We start from the raw sequence: 22,500 nt of genomic DNA on the forward strand, positions 1-22,500 counted from the left end.
GTTGGTGGATGGAGTGAGACATGATGTCCCAGATGTGCTCAACTGGATTCAGGTCTGGGGAACGTGCGGGCCAGTCCATAGCATCAATGCCTTCCTCTTGCAGGAACTGCTGACACACTCCAGCCACATGAGGTCTAGCATTGTCTTGCATTAGGAGGAACCCAGGGCCAACCGCACCAGCATATGGTCTCACAAGGGGTCTGAGGATCTCATCTCGGTACCTAATGGCAGTCAGGCTACCTCTGGCGAGCACATGGAGGGCTGTGCGGCCCCCCAAAGAAATGCCTGCTCACACCATGACTGACCCACTGTCAAACCGGTCATGCTGGAGGATGTTGCAGGCAGCAGAACGTTCTCCACGGTGTCTCCAGACTCTGTCACGTCTGTCACATGCTCAGTGTGAACCTGCTTTCATTTGTGAAGAGCACAGGGCGCCAGTGGCGAATTTGCCAATCTTGGTGTTCTCTGGCAAATGCCAAACGTCCTGCACGGTGTTGGGCTGTAAGCACAACCCCCACCTGTGAACGTCGGGCCCTCATACCACCCTCATGGAGTCTGTTTCTGACCGTTTGAGCAGACACATGCACATTTGTGGCCTGCTGGAGGTCATTTTGCAGGGCTCTGGCAGTGCTCCTCCTGCTCCTCCTTGCACAAAGGCGGAGGTAGCGGTCCTGCTGCTGGGTTGTTGCCCCCCTACGGCCTCCTCCACATCTCCTGATGTACTGGCCTGTCTCCTGGTAGCGCCTCCATGCTCTGGACACTACGCTGACAGACACAGCAAACCTTCTTGCCACAGCTCGCATTGATGTGCCATCCAGGATGAGCTGCACTACCTGAGCCACTTGTGTGGGTTGTAGACTCCGTCTCATGCTACCACTAGAGTGAAAGCACCGCCAGCATTCAAAAGTGACCAAAACATCAGCCAGGAAGCATAGGAACTGAGAAGTGGTCTGTGGTCCCCACCTGCAGAACCACTCCTTTATTGGGGGTGTCTTGCTAATTGCCTATAATTTCCACCTGTTGTCTATTCCACTTGCACAACAGCATGTGAAATTTATTGTCAATCAGTGTTGCTTCCTAAGTGGACAGTTTGATTTCACAGAAGTGTGATTGACTTGGAGTTACATTGTGTTGTTTAAGTGTTCCCTTTATTTTTTTGAGCAGTGTATATTGCCAATGCTATGCTAGAGCATGTTTAAGTTTACAATGCAAGAAGAATATGGTGTGTGTGTGGGACTCACTGATCTGTGCCCTATCCCAGGTCTCTATGATGGCGATGGTGCTGATCTGCTGTAACTCATGTCTGGAGAGCTGGGCTGTCAGACACGGGAACACCTTCAGCATCTTATGGATAGAATGGTGCTCTAACTGGGACCGCTCTATAGGGCTAACACACACACACACACAGAAAGAGAGAGAGAGAGAGAGAGAGAGAGAGAGAAAACACAACATTTTTCAATACTCTTAAAAAATGGCCACACACAGTGTATTTTTGCGTGTGCATGGGAGCACGGATATGCACATTAATTGACGATGATCGCTGGGTATTTCTCTACTAATTTGGAGAGATGATGATGACCGGCAATTAGGATGCAGACGTGTCAGTACGTCTGAGCCCAGAAAATGTTAGAACTATCAATCAAACGACCCCTTAAAACTGCCTGGTGTATGTGTGAGTGTGTGTACGTGTGTGTGTGTGTGTGTGTATACAGTGGCTTGCGAAAGTATTCACCCCCCCTTGGCATTTTTCCTATTTTGTTGCCTTACAACCAAGAATTAAAATTGATTTTTATTTCACCTTTATTTAACCAGGTAGGCCAGTTGAGAACAAGTTCTCATTTACAACTGCGACCTGGCCAAGATAAAGCAATGCAGTGTGACAAAAAGAACAACACAGAGTTACACAAACAAACGTACAGTCAATAACACAAAATAAAAATCTATGTACAGTGTGTGCAAATGTAGAAGAGTAGGGAGGTAGGCAATAAATAGGCCATAGAGGCTAAATAATTACAATTTAGCATTAATACTGGAGTGATAGATGTGCAGATACTCTGACAGCTGATGCTTAAAGTTAGAGAGGGAGATATAAGACTCCAGCGTCAGAGATTTTTGCAATTCGTTCCAGTCACTGGCAGCAGAGAACTGGAAGGAAAGGCGGCCAAAGAAAAGTGTTGGCTTTGGGGATGACCAGGGAAATATACCTGCTGGAGCGCGTCGTATGGGTGGGTGTTGCTATGGTGACCAGTGAGCTGAGCTAAAGAGGGGCTTTACAAGGCAAAGACTTATAGATGACCTGGAGCCAGCGGGTTTGGCGATGGAAATGTAGTGAGGGCCAGCCAATGAGAGCATACAAGTCGCAGTGCTGGGTAGAATATGGGGCTTTGGTGACAAAACGGATGGCACTGTGATAGACTACATCCAGTTTGCTGAGTTGATGTTGGCCGGGGTAGGGGTAGCCAGGTGGAAAGCATGGCCAGCCGTAGAAAAACGCTTATTGAAAAGATCGATTATCGTAGATTTATCGGTGGTGACAGTGTTTCCTATCCTCAGTGCAGTGGGCAGCTGGGAGGAGGTGCTCTTATTCTGCATAGGCTTTACAGTGTCCCACATTTTTGGGGAATTAGTGCTACAGGAAGCAAATTTCTGTTTGAAAAAGCTAGCCTTAGCTTTCCTAACTGACTGAGTATATTGGTTCCTGACTTCGCTGAAAAGTTGCATATCGCAGGGGCTATTCGATGCTAATGCAGAACGCCACAGGATGTTTTTGTGCTGGTCAAGGGCAGTCAAGGGCTATATCTGTTCTTAGTTAAAAAAAAATAATGGGGCATGCTTATTTAAGATGGAGAGGAAAGCACTTTTGAAGAGCAACCAGGCATCCTCTACTGACGGGATGAGGTCAATATCCTTTCAGGATACCGGGCCAGGTCAATTAGAAAGGCCTGCTCGCTGAAGTGTTTTATAGAGCGTTTGACAGTGACGAGGGGTGGTCGTTTGACTGCGTACCCATTACGCACACAGGCAATGAGGCAGTGATCGCTGAGATCCTGGTTGAAGACAGCAGAGGTGTATTTAGAGGGCAAGTTGGTCAGGATGATATCTAAGAGGGTGCCCATGGTTACGGATTTAGGGTTGTACCTGTTAGGTTCCTTGATAAATTGTGTGAGATTGAGGGCACCTAGCTTAGATTGTAGGGCGGCCGGGGTGTTAATCATGTCCCAGTTTAGGTCACGTAACAGTCTAGCCACTGGGATTTTTGCTCATTCTTCAAGGCAAAACTTCTCCAGCTTCTTTCAAGTTGGATGGGTTCCGCTGGTGTACAGCAATCTTTAAGTCATACCACAGATTCTCAAATTGGATTGAGGTCTGGGCTTTGACTAGGCCATTCCAAGACATTTAAATGTTTCCCCTTAAACCACTCGAGTGTTGCTTTAGCGGTATGCTTAGGGTCATTGTCCTGCTGGAAGGTGAACCTCCGTCCCAGTCTCAAATCTCTGGAAGACTGAAACAGGTTTCCCTCAAGAATTTCCCTGTATTTAGCGCCATCCATCATTCCTTCAATTCTTACCAGTTTCCCAGTCCCTGCTGATGAAAAACATCCCCACAGCATGATGCTGCCACCACCATGCTTCACTGTGTTCTCGGGGTGATGAGATGTGTTGGGTTTGCGCCACACATAGCATTTTCCTTGATGGACAGAAAGCTCAATTTTAGTCTCATCTGACCAGAGTACCTTCTTCCATATGTTTGGGGAGTCTCCCACATGCCTTTTGGCAAACACCAAACGTGTTTGCTTATTTTGTTCTTTAAGCAATGGCTTTTTTTCTGGCCACTCTTCTGTAAAGCCCAGCTCTGTGGAGTGTACGGCTTTAAGTGGTCCTATGGACAGATACTCCAATCTCCGTTGTGGAGCTATGCAGCTCCTTCAGGGTTATCTTTGGTCTCTTTGTTGCCTCTCTGATTTATGCCCTCCATGCCTGGTCCATGAGTTTTGGTGGTCGGCCCTCTCTTGGCAGGTTTGTTGTGCTGCCATATTCTTTAAAAAAATTTATAATGGGTTTAATGGTGCCCCGTGGCATGTTCAAAGTTTCAGATATTTTTTTATAACCTAACCCGGATCTGTTCTTCTCCACAACTTTGTCCCTGACCTGTTTAGAGAGCTCCTTGGTCTTCATGGTGCCCCTTGGTGTTGCAGACTCTATATACTGAGATCATGTGACAGATCATCTGACACTTAGATTGCACACAGGTGGACTTTATTAAATTATGTGACTTCTGAAGGTAATTGGTTGCAACCAAATCTAGATTTAGGGACTTCATAGCAAAAGGGGGTGAATACATATGCACGCACCACTTTTACATTTTTTTTTTTTAAATAATTTTTTTAAATAAGTAATTTTTTTCTAGTAGAAAGAAGAGGAAGGGAAGCGCTACTAAGGTACACAATAGTCAATTTTGGTACACAGAAGGTGCTCATTGGTAAAAGGGGTGAATTGGTCATCAAAAAGAAAGGAGGACCAAGGCACTCTTCATATAATTAATTACAATTCCTTTATTTGTATGGCATGTTCAATAGAAACAAAGTTTTAGGGCTATTAGGGCTAATTGGAAAAGCTGTTCAAAGGAGGACATTGTATTATTTCTTTGTACTCCCTGACGAAGGCCATGCAGCCGAAATGCGTCGGATTTTTAACACTTTGTGTCTATTGAACATGCCATACAAATAAAGGCATTTTAATTAATTATATGAAGACTGCCTTGGTCCTCCTTTCTTTTTGAAGTAATTATTTTCATTTCACTTCACCAATTTGGACTATTTTGTGTATGTCCATTACATGACATCCAAATAAAAATACATTTAAATTACAGGTTGTAATTCAACAAAATAGGAAAAACGCCAAGTAGGATGAATACTTTTTCAAGGTAGCCTAGTGGTTAGAGTGTTGGGCCTGTAACCGAAAGGTTGCTGGATCGAATCCCCGAGCTGACAAGATAAAAATCTGTCGTTCTGCCACCAAACAAGGCAGTTAACCCATTATTCCCCTGGTAGGCCAACATTGTAAATAAGAATTTGTTTTGTTCTTAACTGACTTGCCTAGTTAAATACAGGTTAAATAAAAATGTTTTTTTTTTTTTTTTAAATGTTTAAATATTGTGGTCAGAGAGAGACGGCATGAGGGTGCATAGGAGAGCAGCTGGTAAAAAGACAAAAGAAACTGTTCCCTCATCTCAGATTCAAGTCAATCACAACTGAGACGGACCGCTTTGAGAGAGGAGACCGGGAAGCAAGCGACTTACCCTCACTCTCCAGAAGGCAATGTTAAGATGGGTGCTATTGTGGTGTCTCCCTACCATGGTTCACATATACATCGAGTCAGACTGTCTGAACTATGGAGAAACACACAACCTATTGAACGGCCAATGCACAAAAGTATCAATACGGTGATTGAAGATCGCACACATTCAGACGGAGACTGCTGACACCAGTCACTCATCTCTAGCCATACCGGAACTATAACAATGTGAGATTATTATTATTATCAGTTAAGTTCTTAAAACACTCATCTTCACGACAGTTATAGAACACGTCTAAGATCTGAATTAGGTCCCTTTAGAGCTTAAAAAAGACAAAACGTGACAAGCCAGCCAGTCACCTGCTTGCATGTAAAACGGGACTAGACAATCATTCGCGCCATATCTGTCCTAACGGTCCGGGGTCATCTCCTTATCCATCCATTAAAAAGGGGCAATCTGCGATTGACACACGACATATACCCATTGATTCTTGAAGAATATAACTTTTATACATGCTTCATGAGCTTACGTCAACTGTCGTTCTCTATCAGAACCCAAAATATAAGCTTATTTTATTCTAATGTTTGCAAACAATATACATCTAAACGAACACTGTATATAGCCTCAAAACATAGTTAAAACTATCATTTTAAAATCATGGATGGCAAGTCCTTGTATCCATAGCCGTCTATGCATTTGAGAGTGGTTACAATTTTCCAGCCCCGTTCCTCAGCTTTTTACCAAAACAGAGGCGGGTGATGGCTTTGTTATTGTTTGAAACTGCAGATTGCTGCTTTAAGCTTTCAAACTGTATAGAAATTGTTCTAAATTTGTCACTGGGAATTCATTGTTCTTGTCCTTTTAAAGTTCCTTTTAAATGTGTACATGATACTGCGACAACTTTTCCCTATACGGGAGTAATAAAGTCAGTGGTGTAACCCACCCAGCATCCCGAGGGAGTATCCTCTTTGATAGTAACGCGTGACTTATGCTGAGCTCTGGTTAATATCGCAGCAGGCTATTTCAAGGTTCAGCAGCGACGAGCTAATAATTCTAAACACATCACATCTAAATCAATGCATATGCACACACTGTACAGCGTACACTCAGTATACACTAAGCCCATCGGAAATATCAAGGGACTATGGGCATCTGTATTCCATTTCCTTACCATATAATGATTGCTATAGCAGCTGTGCAGGGGAAAAATATAAATTAATATGGGCGGGGTAGGGGTACTATCTATTCTGTCATCGGGAGAAAGGAGAGAGACTTGCAAGCAAATTACGCTTTGCATGTCGAAGCGGTGCAGCGCTACATTCAACCTCATTAACTGTCTTTACAACAGGCCTATAGACGGGGTGACCTAGTGTCTGTGTAGGTGGAAGTGGTTCAGTGATCTACACTTGTGTGATGACTAGCCTTGTCTGAGACTTGAAAACTACTGGCATACAGATGTGGTCAAATATATTGGCAACCTTGTAAGATTCACTTTTTCTTTTAAAATAAGTTGAAATTGAAACCACTGAAATAGAGAAATGTCAAAGTCAAACAATGGCCTTGACTAAATTATTAAAAATAATTTTGTTGTTGGCAATGATTCTCATTTACTGTGCAATTTCACTTCTGGTAAGTTGCAGGTGCCTACAGGGTAAAAATAGCCATTCAACCAGTTATGAAAAGAAAAAACAGAACATTCTGCTCCATTGCAAGAGTGCCAATATATTTGACCACACCTGTAAAAATGTTACCCTCTCTTCCACATCAGCCATTGAGAGTACATATAGCACCCCTCCACCCTGCCTTCTCACTTCCTGGTACCCTTCCCGTGCCCCCAACATGACCTTTGACCCAGAGTTATGCACTTCCTGCTTGCTTGACGCTGCATCATCAGACACATCTGAAGTTGGACGTTGGAATGCTTTGGTGTTTGAAATGTGTATACCACTGCCTTCCTTCCACACAATTATCCAGATAATTCCTATTAGAGCATCCCACAGCATCTGATTACATATCTTAATTGTTAGCTTGTAGTGATGTCCTTGGAAATCCTAGGGCTACATTTACTACATGTTTACAGTATAGACATTACATCAGTCATTTTTTCCTTTCAACTTAATCCCTTCTAAAAAAAATAAAACATCAGTCCCTTAAATTGCAATGGTCCTCAGTCATATTCAGGAAAAATCGATTAATTAAACAGTTAACTTGATTTACAACGTAGTAGCTTATAAGATACATGTATAATCAAAAGGTTGAACTATGAGGATCACTTTGGTAATGTAAACATTTTTACACCACCAATTCCAAGACTTCCAGTTGACATTTCCATACGCTGGCATTAATCATAAATTCCCCAATGATAATAGTAATTGCTATCGCTAATCCCTTTCCATAAGTTTCTAATTAACTGGATGAAGGTTTATCATTGGAAGGACAGGGAAAGACTCATTTGTGTGAATAAGTCATTTCTGCAAACGTGAAAAATGTGTAGCCTCTAACACACAAACACAAGGTTCTTTCTCCCCATGTATTTTTCCCGCTCTCTCTCACAAACACACAGTGAGGAGCTGAGCAGACAGAAAGTGGTGGTTGTGTAAACAGAGTGGCAGATTCATTTGCGGGGCTGAGGCTGTGTGTGTGTGTGTGTGTGTGTGTGTGTGTGTGTGTGTGTGTGTGTGTGTGTGTGTGTGTGTGTGTGTGTGTGTGTGTGCGCCGAAGGGGGCTGCTGGCTACGCTGTACTAACCGTGATGCTTAGAGGAGCTGAGAGAAGAGATCCTGTAGAGGACACACCAGAGGGTTTGTGGCTCAGAGAACAGCATGGGGGATTGAGAGGGAGAGAGATGCTCAGCTCAGTTTAGCTCAGGCCTGGAGGGATGCTGACACAGTCCATCCGCCTGCTCCACTCCTGACTCGCATTCTCTTTTTTCAATCTATCTAGCATTTGAGTCAAGCATTGGATCAAGCCGAATCTAAAGCACACATTCATTGTTGTTCAAATAAAACAACAATGTTACTGCCGTGTTGGTAGTTACATGGACTCTTAACAATGTGATGAAACTTTGCTCCTTGCTGAAACAAATGCAGCAGCAGCACACAGAAATAGAATGAATAGAACAGGTTTGGAACCTCTAACCTTGGCAATTTTACTGGTAAACTCATGGGTACACTCGCAATGGCTGCCTGATATTGTGATGCAATAATTTCCATGATGATGTAGAATTTTCATTCAAATGATGTTAACTGATGTGGCTCATTCAGTGGAATGTATTTCTTGTCATGTCAATTGAGTTGAATCAACAAATCACAGCACATTTTTTAGCTCATATTTTACTTCCTACTTTCCTACAGGGTACACTCGCAATGACCGCCAGTCCACCCATTATGCCATCATTGACTTGAATGGGAATGACCGTTCTATTCATTATATTTCTATTGCAGCACATGCAATCAGGAGTGGAAAAGAGGAGAAAATATGGGTAAAAAAAACAAACAAAAAATGCCATTCGAACGGTTATTACGGTGACCGCAGTCATTTCGCTGGCCAATTACTGTCATCCAAAATTCCATGACCGTCACAGCCCTACTAAGCAGCACATTTCTAATTTTCTCACGCTTTATACTAAATTAAAATAAAAAAACACAAATCGTCTACAACAGAGGTACTCAACTACATTGAGAATGTACGGTCACACAAATTTCCTAAGTGGCAAAGGTCCGGATGGATATTGTCATTTTTCAGTGTAGTAACAAACCCCAACCTCGCAACCCATGCGCCCCCAAACTGTTCAAACCCCTCTTGTTGGAGGACAGAAATGTTTGCAGATTTCCTGCAATTCTACAAAAAAATGTGTTCCCTTATGTGTGTTCAAATCATACCTAAGTGATTCACCAAAATCAAATGAGGGACCCCTGGTGGTCGAGTCCCTGGGCACGTAAATGTAGACATATTAACTACTAGAATTAGATATGTAAATTAGACTAACCAGCTATATGGCTAACATGGGCTAGTAATTGATTAACTGGACATGTCTGACAGGTTATAAATAGCTTGAGGGTCTGTCAGTGAATGACATAAGAGGAAAACTGCCCATGCACTTCCAAATGTTGAAATTCCACCTTGTGCATTCTGCTACTACAATCATCAACTGCAGCAAGTTGAAAGCCCAACAGAGCATTCAACTTGCTGTCCGACAGTTGAGTATGGCTGGTCTACAAGGTCTTATCAGGACAAACGTTATTACCAAAGTTCAGGAAGCTCAGGAGAGAAGACACCCTGGCCTGCACTCTCCTTGGCTTACAGGCTTTTAAAGTGTCATCACCATCGAGAGCCTTTAGACAAGACGAACGTCCTATCAGATCGGTTTCAACACTGGACCCTTGCTTTTAGGAGAGGAGAGGCAGCGAAGGCTTTTTTTCTTCTCACAAATAACTGTAATCAGCCTTATCTACAGCCTCCTACAGCCTGCTCCGGCCGCTCCATCACCATCTTATCGCCCCACCAAATACCTTCCTTTCCTCTCACCTATCACCAAAGGACACTGGGGGAAAATTGCCCCTAAAGCGGACCCAGCCAGTGACATAAATCACAGGGAGAGAAGAGCTTGATAAGAGCTATCTGTCTGGAAGTTAGAGCCACAAGGCACTTTTCTTCCGATGGCCGGCCGGGGCAAAAAAATAAAAAAAAGCTGGCTAGGCTAGCCATCTTAATTCAAATTCAAAGTCCACTTTGAAGATAACGGGGGGGGGGGGGCTAGGGGGGACCTTCGAGGTAATCAATTTAATCAGGAAGACTCAAATCACAGCTCCGATGGCCTCTGTCTCTGTTTCTTTTCTTCTTTTAATCTTTTCAACTGCACTTTTTCCAAAAATGGGAAAGAAAATTATAGGGGGGGAATTGGATACCCTTGTCTTTGACTGAGCACTCACACAATACACTTCCCATAGGAGAGGGGACGTAGAAAGGCAATGTCTTGGGGACCACAGTGATAAGATTTGTGTTATACAGCAGTTTAGACCTTTATCAGAGATGGCTGATGCCTGCGGCCTGTGCAGAGCAAGGGAGCCAATCAATCTTTGGGTGGAGGGGAGAAGACAAGAGAGCCTTGAACCTTTCTGCCACTGTGTAAAGGGAAAAACAAAGAGCCTTTGTGAACACATATAGATCACATATACTGTATTAATGTTCACACACATTTGTAGCAGATGGGGATCTGTCCAACTCACTCCTCAGCCTGAAGTGCCGCCCCTTGCACAATTATCCTTTACAATGGTGTCGTGACCCGGATCTGCACTTGCGCTCAACTCAACCGCTGGGGTCGCTGTGGAGTGAGTTTGGGGTGTGAATGTAGCAGACAGGGATCTCTGAAACTCACTCCTCAGTGAGTGTTGCCCCTTACGCAATTATAAATTGCTTTTTCCAATGGCCTGATGGGTTGGAAAACTTCATGAGGGCAGTCACGTGCGTTTGCAAGGCAAAGGTCCCGAGTCTCTGTATGAGCTGAATCAGGGGGAAGCGTTACTCGCTAAGCAAGCAGCGTGACATCCTTTACACATAGTAGGGGTGTAACGGTACATGCATTCGTACCGGGGACCACTATTTGGTCCACACTGTAAACTCGAATGACTACAGAAATAAAGAAAAAATGAAAACAATAGGCTGGGGGAGGAATTGGACATCCTTGTCGAGTAAATTTGAGGTGAAAGGCTATTCAGGCTATTTCCGTTAAAACAACTAGAGCCAAGAACTAGTTCTGTACGATGGCGAGTGGTGGGGTCGATAAACCAGGAGAATTCTCCATCGTTTAAATCTTCAGTTTGGCTACATTTTGTCTTCCCAGTAGATTACAATGGCAATGGACAGAGAGAGCATGTCGCCACTGCTCAACGAGAATACCCTACGTACCCGACGTCGACCCAGTATTCCTACCACCGGAGCAGGACCGAAAGGCAAAAAAACAACAACAACTTCGTCTCCCCTCTGCATTCAAGCAACCCTTCACAGTTGATTCTGACCGGGCCAAAGAAATTACAAGAGCGTAATCGCTCCTCTTTCACCAAAGCTGTCAAACTAACCCTGATTCAGAGGACCATCCTACCCATGCTAGATTACGGAGACGTAATCAAAGATCTTACTTTTTGGAGAAATGTCCTCTGGTGTGATAGAACTGTTTGGCCACAATGCCCATCGTTATATTTGGAGGAAAAAGGGTGAGGCTTGCAAGCCGAAGAACACCATCCCAACCGTGGAGCACAGGGGTGGCAGCATCATGTTGTGGGGGTGCTTTGCTGCAGGAGGGACTGGTGCACTTCACAAAATAGATGGCATCATGAGGGAGGAAAATTATGTGGATATATTGAAGCAACATCTCAAGACATCAGTCAGGAAGTTAAAACTTGCTTGCAAATGGGTCTTCCAAATGGACAATGACCCCAAACACACTTCCAAAGTTGTGGCAAAATGGCTTAAGGACAACAAAGTCAAGGTATTGGAGTGGCCATCATAAGGCCCTGACCTCAGTCCTTTAGAAAATTTGTGGGCAGAACTGAAAAAGCGTGTGCGAGAAAGGAGGACTCAGTTACACCAGCTGACTCAGTTACACCAGCTGACTCAGTTACACCAGCTCTGTCAGAAGGAATGGGACAAAATTCACCCAACTTATTGTGGGAAGCTTGTGGAAGGCTACCCGAAACGTTTGACCCAAGTTAAACAATTTAAAGACAATGCTACCAAATACTAATTGAGTGTATGTAAACTTCTGACCCACTGGGAATGTGATAAAAGATATAAAAGCTGAAATAAATCACTCTACTATTATTATGACATTTCACATTCTTAAAATAAAGTGGTGATCCTAACTGACCTAAGACATGGAATTTTTACTAGGATTAAATGTCAGGAATTGTGAAAAACTGAGTTTAAATGTATTTGGCTAAGGTGTATGTAAACTTCCGACTTCAACTGTACATATTGATATCAGGCGCATATTGCACTTTATTTTAGTGTTGAGTAATCGTGTGTTTTCATTTGTTATAGAAAATACAAAGTGTTAGGATTCCTGATTGTGCTCTCATCAGGTATTATAGGACTCATGATCATATATGGAATTAGAAACACCAACGCTTTGTATTTTCTTTACAAACATTAACTACAGTAACTGTCGGAATTTAACTTTCCTGCTGTACCGAAACCGAACTATGACCCCAAAACCGCGGGTTTGGTGAACTGTTACAGCCCTAACACATAGACTCTAAAATGAGCCAGACACAGAAATCGTCATAGTCACAAGTGAACCACTTTCATCAAGGTAATATCATATCATTAAGAAATGTTCTGTATTGCATCAGCCACTGATAGTCCTGCTAAAGCTCAGCAGTATGGCTGGAACCACAGACACCAGCTAGCTAGGCCTTGGCAGGGTAGCCGTGGCAGTGGAGATAGAGGTTAATTGTCCACCATCACCCAGTTTGGAGAGCATCCCGCCAGCCAGCCAAGCCATCTAACACTGGACATGATTAAATACCCTGTCTCCTGTTATTGTTTACATTCCAGGGGGAAAGAAAGGGGGGGGCAGGGCATTTAGAAGAGGAAGATAGTCATCCTTTTTTGTGGGTTTCCCCCCAAACCCAACCCAACAGCAGCTGTCAGAGAGAGAGAGAGATGGAACTGACTGGGCCAGGGCAGACAGCTGGATCTGAGGTCATGTGCCTCTGTGTGCCAGAAAGAGTCTTGACAACGACAAAAAAAAACACAGATTAGAAAACTATTATAACTCAGTTTAAATCAGATTCCCAGGCCAATGTGTGTGTCATCAAATCTGGGGGATGGTTTTCTGGACTGCAGTCAGCTGGGAGAGAGGGAGTAGAAATAAAACTGGGCACCTTACAACAACGAATGCAGAAATAGAGATATTTTGCAATAAGTGACAGACCGAAAAGGACAGATTGTATACTCTCCAAAAATATTGCTTAACCCCCCTCTACTAAAAACGCCAATCAGATACGTGTCCTGCTGATATGAGTGGACTGCAATAACACAGCTTCAACAAAGCACTTGAGCGTTCCATTGCAGAGCCCAGTAGGTATGGCAAGAGTGGCTGTTGCTCAGTCTTTACATTTCAGCAATATCCATAACTGATCTTAATCTTGATCATACAGTAACATTACGGCATCGACACTCACACCGACGAGACGCAACATCAGAGTTCTTCTGTTTAGCTTGGGGACAGGAGGGACTGAGACCTCTGGCTGTTTGTGTTATCTGCTGACTGGGGTAAAAACCTCTAAAAGTCTAAGAATTTGGTGGGTTGAGGGTTCTACTAAGCTGACATATGAAATTGTTTAAAGATGGTCATACAATGGATCATTTAGCTATTTCATTTAGAATTTTAGGACCACTGTAGTTATAAAAAGTACACTTTATAAACAAAAGTAGGTGGACACCCTTTCAAATTTGTGGATTCGGCTATTTCAGTTACACCAGTTGCTGACAGATGTATAAATCACTAGAGTGATGAATCATGCTTCACCATCTGGCAGTCCGACAGACGGATCTAGGTTTGGCGGATGCCAGGAGAACGCTACCTGCCCCAATGCATAGTGCCAACTGTAAAGACTGATGGAGGAGGAATAATGGTCTGGGACAGTTTTTCATGGTTCGGGCTAGGCCCCTTAGTTCCAGTGAAGGGAAATCTTAACGCTACAGCACACAATCACATTCCAGATGATTCTGTGCTTCCAACATTGTGGCAACAGTTTGGGGAAGGCCCTTTCCTGTTTCGGTATGACAATGCCCCCGTACACAAAGCGAGGTCCGTACAGAAATGGTTTGTCAAGATAGGTGTGGAAGAACTTGACTGGCCTGCACACAGGCCTGACCCTAACCGCATCAAACACCTTTGGGATGAATTGGAACGCCGACTGCGAGCCAGGCCTAATCGCCCAACATCATTGCCCTACCTCACTAATGCTCTTGTGGCTGAATGGAAGCAAGTCCCCCCAGCAATGTTCCAACATCTAGTGGAAAGCCTTCCCAGAAGATTGGATGGTGTTATAGTATAGTAGCAAAGGGGGACCAACTCCATATTAATGCCCATGATTTTGGAATGAGATGTTTTGACGAGCAGGTGTCCACATACTTTTGTTGTAGTGTATTTGATAAAATAATGAATTTGGCCTTTACTAATATAGCCCATAGAAACACATTGAATAATACATTAATAAATGGTAAAACAGACAGTCAAAACATAAATCATAAGGAATAAGGTTTTGAAGTGTCTGTCCTAAATCTAGGAGATATACGAAAGCTCATATTAGTTTGTAGCCCAAACGGTTCGGACCCTACAGACAGAAGTTGGCACATCGGTGGTACCAACTTCAGACAAGTCCTGTAGCTCAGCCGCCTTCCACCGCAGATGCGGAAGGCCGACATAAGCGGATGCTGTGGATTGAGACGCAGCCCATGCAAAAAACAGATATCTCTAGCTTAAACTGACTGATTCTGATGGGGATTTCTTTATTATGTTACATTGATTGGCGCACGGGTACATCAATAGACTTAAGGATTATTTATTAAATGGAAACTCAGAGAGACAGGTCCAACAATCCATCTCAACGTGGCCAGCCATCCCAGACCTGTCTGTCTCCAGTTTGACTTCTCCCCCTACTTTTTTCCACAACCTAATGTACTCCCTTCTCTTCTCACATAGCTGGATGGTGTAGTGACTAGTCTCTCCATAGACAGACAGCTGGTGAAGAGTTCCCGCACTTGCAATCTGAAATGACGCTCTACCTCCTTTGACCTTCCACTGTGTCAGGAAAATACATTTACCATAGGGTGACTCACTCTCACACACCAGACAGACCGGACAGGAAGGTTTCCGTTTCTCTCCAACAACTCCCCTCGCCTGTGTTGATGTTTCCACAACAAGATGGACGCCTGCTTGATATTTATGTTCCTAAGTCTTTTTTCGTGGCCGGCGGATTGTCAGACAGATTGGGTGGAAAAAAAGAGCAGAGAGTAATCTACAGGGACAGGGTATTTCAAGTCTTTTCCTACACTGTAGTTATGGATGGGAGATGGTTTTATCACCAGTGGTGGTGGGAGTGTGGTCCAGGCACCTGTCTAATACCAGAGAGTGATGCACAGGGCCAGTAGAAGTAATCACTTAATAATTCATGCGGAGGCAAGCATAGTGTTGGCTTGGCACCACACATGCAGGCACAAATGCACCCACCCAATAATATAATATATGCCATTTATATGCCACCTTTATCGTGTATACATTTTACATTTGGGTGGTCCCGGGAATCGAACTCACTACCCTGGTGTTACAAGCGCCATGCTCTACCAACTGAGCTATAAATGACCACTTCTCACTCTGTTACTCTAAACACATGTGGTGAATCCTTATGACTACTGCATACAACAGCCTGGTCATCCATAACACCACACATGGCACACTACTGTTCTGTAGCCATGCTAGATCTCACAGAGTGAAATATCGACATGGGGTCTGCTGCATGAGATGACGCATCGTTAGACTGCTGGCGTCAAACCTTCCCACTACATCCAATCCATCTGCTCAGTATTTGCAATGTAAATGACACTTATGCATCCCAAATGGCACACCATTGCCTATATAGTGCACTACTTTTGACCAGAGCCATAGTCAAAACACGTGCAATAAATAAGGAAAAGGGTAGTATTTGGTACACACACACTGACTGTACTGTATAAAACATGTTGCAGTCGTCAGCTTTGATTAATTTTGCGGACAAACCACATTAGGATCTGGATGTTAAACAGACATAATGGTTAAGCCATTTACTCATGAGGCATAGGCATCATGCGGTCCCACCCATAAACACAAGCCTGCTGCCTACAGTTCTTGGGCCACAATCAATCTTTTAAATATTCTTTGCAATGATATTCTCAATATATACAGTGCATTCGGAAAGTATTCAGACCCCTTGACTTTTTCACATTTTGTTACATTACAGCCTTATTCTAAAATGTATTAGAATAATACCCCATAATGACAAAGCAAAAACAGGGTTTTAGACATTTTTGCAAATGTATTCAAGATATATAACTGAAATATCACATATACATAGTCTGGGCTCTGGCTAGGCCACTCAAGGACATTCAGATACTTGTCCCGAAGCCACTCCTGCTTTATCTTGGCTGTGTGCTTAGGGTCATTGTCCCGATGGAATCGTTCTGGAGCAGGTTTTCATCAAGGATCTCTCTGTACTTTGCTCCGTTCATCTTTCCCTCGATCCTGACTAATCTCCCAGTGCCTGCTGCTGAAAAACATTCCCACAGCATGATGCTGCCACCCTCCATGCTGCTGCCACCACCATGCTTCACCGTAGGGATCGTGCCAGGTTTACTCCAGGCGTGATGCTTGGCATTCAGGCCAAAAAGTGAAATCTTGGTTTCATCAGGCCTGATTGGTGGAGTGCTGCAAAGATGGTTGTCCTTCTGGAAGGTTCTCCCATCTCAACAGAGGAACTCTGGAGCTCTGTCAGAGTGACCATCAGGTTCTTGGTCACCTCCCTGACCAAGGCCCTACTCCCCCGATTACTCAGTTTGGCCGGGCGGCCAGCTCTAGGAAGAGTCTTGGTGGTTCCAAACTTCTTCCCTTTAAGAATGATGGAGGCCACTGTGTTCTTGGGGACCTTCAATGCTGCATACATTGCTGTTGTACCTTTACCCAGATCTGTGCCTCGACACAATCCTGTCTTGGAGTTCTACGGACAATTCCTTCGACCTCATGGCTTGGTTTTTGCCATGACATGCACTGTGGGACATTATATAGGCAGGTGTCTGCCTTTCCAAATCAGGTCCAATCAATTGAATTTACCACAGGTGGATTCCAATCAAGTTGTAGAAATATCTCAAGGATGATCAATGGAAACAGGATGCACTTGAGCTCAATTTCAAGTCTCATAGCAAAGGATTGGAAATACTTACGTAGTAAGGCAAAATTTTCTAAACCCTGTTTTCGCTTTGTCATTATGGTGTATTGTGTGTAGATTGATGAGGATTTTTTTTTTGTATTTAATACAAATTTAGAATAAGACTAACGTAACAAAACGTGGAAAAGGGGTCTGAATACTTTCAGAATGCACTGTATATATAGTACCAGTCAAGAGTTTGGACACACCTACTCATTCAATGTTTTTCTTTATTTTTACTATTTTCTACACTGTAGAATAATAGTGAAGACATCTAAACTATGAAATAACACATATAGAATCATGTAGTAACCAAAAAAAGTGTTAAACAAATCAAAACATATTTTATATTTGAGATTCTTCAAAGTAGCCACTCTTTCCCTTGATGACAAATTTGCAAACTCTTGGCATTCTCTCAACCACCTTTGTGAGGTAGTCAATCAGTTGTGTTTGTGACAAGGTAGAAGGTATACAGAAGACATTTTACATTTACGTCATTTAGCAGACGCTCTTAACCAGAGCGACTTACAAGTTGGTGCATTCACCTTATGAAATCCAGTGGAACAGACAGCCCTATCTGGTAAAAGACCAAGTCCATAATATGGTAAGAACAGCTCAAATAAGCAAAGAGAAACGACAGTCCATTAATTTAAGACAAAGGTCAGTCAAGCCGTACAATTTCAAGAACCAGCTTCATGAGGTAGTCACCCGGAATGCTTTTCCAACAGTCTTGAAGGAATTCCCACATATGCTGAGCACTTGTTGGCTGCTTTTCCTTCACACTGCGGTCCAACTCATCCCAAACCATCTCATTTGGTTGAGGCCGGTGGATTGTGGAGGGCAGGTCATCTGATGCAGCACTCCATCACCTTCTTGGTCAAATAGCCCTTACATAGCCTGGAGGTGTGTTTTGGGTCACTGTCCTGTTGAAAAACAAATGATAGTCCCACTAAGCGCCAACGAGATGGGATTTGATTTGGATATCTTTTAGTCCTGATTTGGACTAATCTTCCAAAAGTCCTTAAACATTAAAATACAATTTATTATACGATCACATTTTCACATATAACACATTGTTACAAAGAGACATAATACACTGACCTATTCACCAGATAAATACTCTAACAGTCTTAAAAGATAGATTGATTCTTCATCGACCATAGTCCAGCACAACTTTCCTATGTATTATATTTAAATGGTTTTAAAGTATTGTTTGAATTTATATATTGAGAGGTTTCTGGTTTGCTCAGATAAATTATTCTATTTCTTTATTGCTCCAAATCGAAATGTTCTTCGCCCATTTCTCTTTTTGTCTGGATAACACATAGATGTTGGACAATCTATTCCAAGTATTTACTGAATGTCTGTCTTTTACCAACTGAATACTGTTGTGAAGAGTTTGGCTGTTTTAAATGGTATATATTATGAATAAAATAAGCATGTGTTTTTCAATTATCTTGTCGATTGATGACCAACCAAGAGCATTGCGCATGACTACAACACAAGAACCATATCTCCACCTTGAAACATTCCTTGCTGCTTTTTTCTGTTCAATCTGCAGCCTCCTAATTTCACTTGCTGATGCAGTTCCCCAGACGAACCACAGAACAGGAGTTCACCTGACTCTCAATTAATGCTTGGGTTATTTGCTTAAGAATTTTTTCCGGTAAATATTTAGCTATCCTTCTGATCATGCATGCAGTTGTAATATTTTTTTTACATAGATGATTTATTTGAGACGGCCATGATAATCAGTTGTCTAGCTGCACTCCCAGTAGTTTGGTTTCTGCCACTTCCTGAATTTGTACTCTCCCCATACTTAATTGCATCCATTGCTGTGTTGGCCTTTTCCAGGTGGAACAGACCAACATAACTTTGTGTTTAAAACAAGTTTGTTCCGACAAACCCTCTCCCTGATATTTTCCAAATCTACTTTTAGAGCTTGCTGTACCTGTTGAACCGATTGTCTTGCTGTATAAATTGTAGTATGGGATGGCGTATCGCTGCAGAATGCTGTGGTAGCCATGCTGGTTAAGTGTGCCTTGAATTCTAAATAAATCACAGACAGTGTCACCAGCAAAGTACCCCCATATCATCACACCTCCTCCATGCTTCACGGTGGGAACCACATATGCAGAGATCATCCGTTCACCTACTCTGTGTCTCACAAAGACACGGTGGTTGGAATTTGGACTCATCAGACCAAAGGACAGATTGTCACCGGTCTAATGTCCATTGCTCATGTTTCCTGGCCCAAGCAAGTCTCTTCTTCTTATTGGTGTCCTTTAGTAGTGGTTTCTTTGCAGCAATTTGACCATGAAGGCTTGAGTCACAGTCTCTTCTAAACAGTTGACGTTGAGATGTGTCTGTTACTTGAACTCTGTGAGGTGCCGGTAACTCTAAATTAACTTACCCTCTGTCTTCCTTTCCTGTAGCGATCCTCATGAGAGACAGTTTCATCATAGCGCTTGATGGTTTTTGTGACTGCACAAAGTTCTTGACATTTTCCGGATTGACCTTCATATCTTAAAGTAATGATGGACTGTCGTTTCTCTTTGCATATTTGAGCTGTTCTTGCCGTAATATGGACTTGGTATTTTTCCAAATAGGGTTATCTTCTGTATAACACCCCTACCTTGTAACAAACACAACTGATTGGCTCAAACACATTAAAAAGGAAAGAAATTCCACAAATTAACTTTTAACAAGGCACACCTGTTAATTGAAATGCATTCAAGGTCATTACATCATGAAGCTGGTTGAGAGAATGCCAAGAGTGTGCAAAGCTGTCATCAAGGCAAAAGGTGGCTACTTTTAAGAATCTCAAATATAAACTCTGTTTTGATTTGTTTAACACTTTTTTGGTTATTACATGATTCCATATGTGTTATTTCATAGTTTGGATGTCTTCACTATTATACTACAATGTAGATAATAGTAAAAATAAAGAAAAACCCTGGAATGAAAAATTAACAGACCACTGCAAAATGATCAGTTTCTCTGGTTTTACTATTTATCGGTATTGGTTTGGGTAAAATGAACATATTTGTTTTATTCTATAAACTACTGACAACATTTCTCCCAAATTCCAAATTGACAATATTGTCAATTAGAGCATTTATTTTAAAAAATGACAACTGGTCAAAATAACAAAAAAGGTGCAGTGTTGTCAGACTGAGAATAATGCAAAGAAAATAAGTAAATTTTTAAACAACATAATACTAAATGTTTGAACTTAGGAAGAGTTCAGATATCAATATTTGGTGGAATAGCTCTGATTTTCAATCACAGCTTTCATGCGTCTTGGCATGCTCTCCACCACACCAGTCTTTCACATTGATGTTGGGTGACTTTATGCCACTCCTGGCGCAAAATTTCAAGCAACTCAGTTTTGTTTGATGGCTTGAGACCATCCATCTTCCCTTTGATCACATTCCAGAGGTTTTCAATGGGGTTGAGGTCTAGAAAAAAAACGTCTCAATGGCAACAGTGAAGAGGCGACTCCGGGAGTTCCTCTGTCCAGTGTCTGTGTTCTTTAGCCCATCTTAATCTTTTATTTTTATTGGCCAGTCTGAGATATGGCTTTTCTTTGCAACTCTGCCTAGAAGGCCAGCATCCTGGAGTTGCCTCTTCACTGTTGACGTTGAGACTGGTGTTTTGAGGGGACTATTTAATGAAGCTGCAAGTTGAGGACTTGTGAGGCGTCTGTTTCTCAAACTAGACCCTCTAATGTACTTGTCCTCTTGCTCAGTTGTGCACCGGGGCCTCCCTCTCCTCTTTCTATTCTGTTTAGAGACAGTTTGCGCTGTTCTGTGAAGGGAGTAGTACACAGCGTTGTACGAGATCTTCAGTTTCTTGGCAATTTCTCGCATGGAATAGCCTTCATTTCTCAGAACAAGAATAGACTGACGAGTTTCAGAAGAAAGTTATTTGTTTCTAGCCATTTTGAGCCTGTAAATCGAACCCACAAATGCTGATGCTCCAGATACTTAACTAGTCTAAAGAAGGCCAGTTTTATTGCTTCTTTACAAGTTTTCAGCTGTGCTAACATAATTGCAAAAGGGTTTTCTAATGATCAATTAATTTTATGTTATTTTAATGGCAAAAAAATAGCTTATTTCAAAAACAAGGACATTTCTAAGTGACCCCAAACTTTAGTGTATATATATATATATACACATCCTGGAGTTGCCTCTTCACTGTTGACGTTGAGACTGGTGTTTTGAGGGGACTATTTAATGAAGCTACAAGTTGAGGACTTGTGAGGCGTCTGTTTCTCAAACTAGACCCTCTAATGTACTTGTCCTCTATATATATATATATATATATATATATATATATATATATATATATATATATATAGTTGTTTTGCCTACTTTAGTAGAATACACTTCAAATTAAGTCACTCTAGAGAAGAGCCCCAAAAATGTAATGTATATCTTAGTTCTCTAGTAAAACCCTGAGAAGACTTGATTTGCCTGGGCTGCATGTGATGGTTGGACCTGTGGTTTTAGAAATCATTGACATCACGATAGTCGTCACAGACACATTGTCTGATAAATACCTCTGAAGCATTCAGCCATACAAGTTTGCATCCTTGATACAGATCCCCACAGCATTGTATATCCCCATTAGCTTGGAGTGGGACACCCTGTTATTACCCTCCATAAAGATTAAGAAATACATACATACATACATACATACATACATACATACATACATACATACATACATACATACATACATACATACATACATACATACATACATACATACATACATACATACATATATATATATGTGTGTATATATATATACTGCTCAAAAAAATAAAGGGAACACTTAAACAACACATCCTAGATCTGAATGAAAGAAATAATCTTATTAAATACTTTTTTCTTTACATAGTTGAATGTGCTGACAACAAAATCACACAAAAATAATCAATGGAAATCCAATTTATCAACCCATGGAGGTCTGGATTTGGATTCACACTCAAAATTAAAGTGGAAAACCACACTACAGGCTGATCCAACTTTGATGTAATGTTCTTAAAACAAGTCAAAATGAGGCTCAGTAGTGTGTGTGGCCTCCACGTGCCTGTATGACCTCCCTACAACGCCTGGGCATGCTCCTGATGAGGTGGCGGATGGTCTCCTGAGGGATCTCCTGCCAGACCTGGACTAAAGCATCCGCCAACTCCTGGACAGTCTGTGGTGCAACGTGGCGTTGGTGGATGGAGC

At 42.3% G+C, this 22,500-nt stretch overlaps 1 protein-coding gene across 3 annotated transcripts in view; it reads right to left on the reverse strand.

Moving 5' to 3' along the window:
* The window catches only part of cnbd1 (cyclic nucleotide binding domain containing 1), a 73,476-nt gene that overhangs the window by 26,979 nt on the left and 23,997 nt on the right, over window positions 1-22,500 (reverse strand). For all 3 annotated transcript variants that reach the window (XM_014157435.3, XM_045702129.2, XM_014157436.2), the window contains one exon: window positions 1,242-1,387. In XM_014157435.3, coding sequence (XP_014012910.1) covers window positions 1,242-1,387 — 146 coding nt within the window. The remainder of the gene's footprint in view (window positions 1-1,241; window positions 1,388-22,500) is intronic.

This window comes from Salmo salar, chromosome 19, assembly GCF_965601325.2.
Source record: "Salmo salar chromosome 19, fSalSal1, whole genome shotgun sequence".
NCBI lineage: Eukaryota > Metazoa > Chordata > Actinopteri > Salmoniformes > Salmonidae > Salmo > Salmo salar.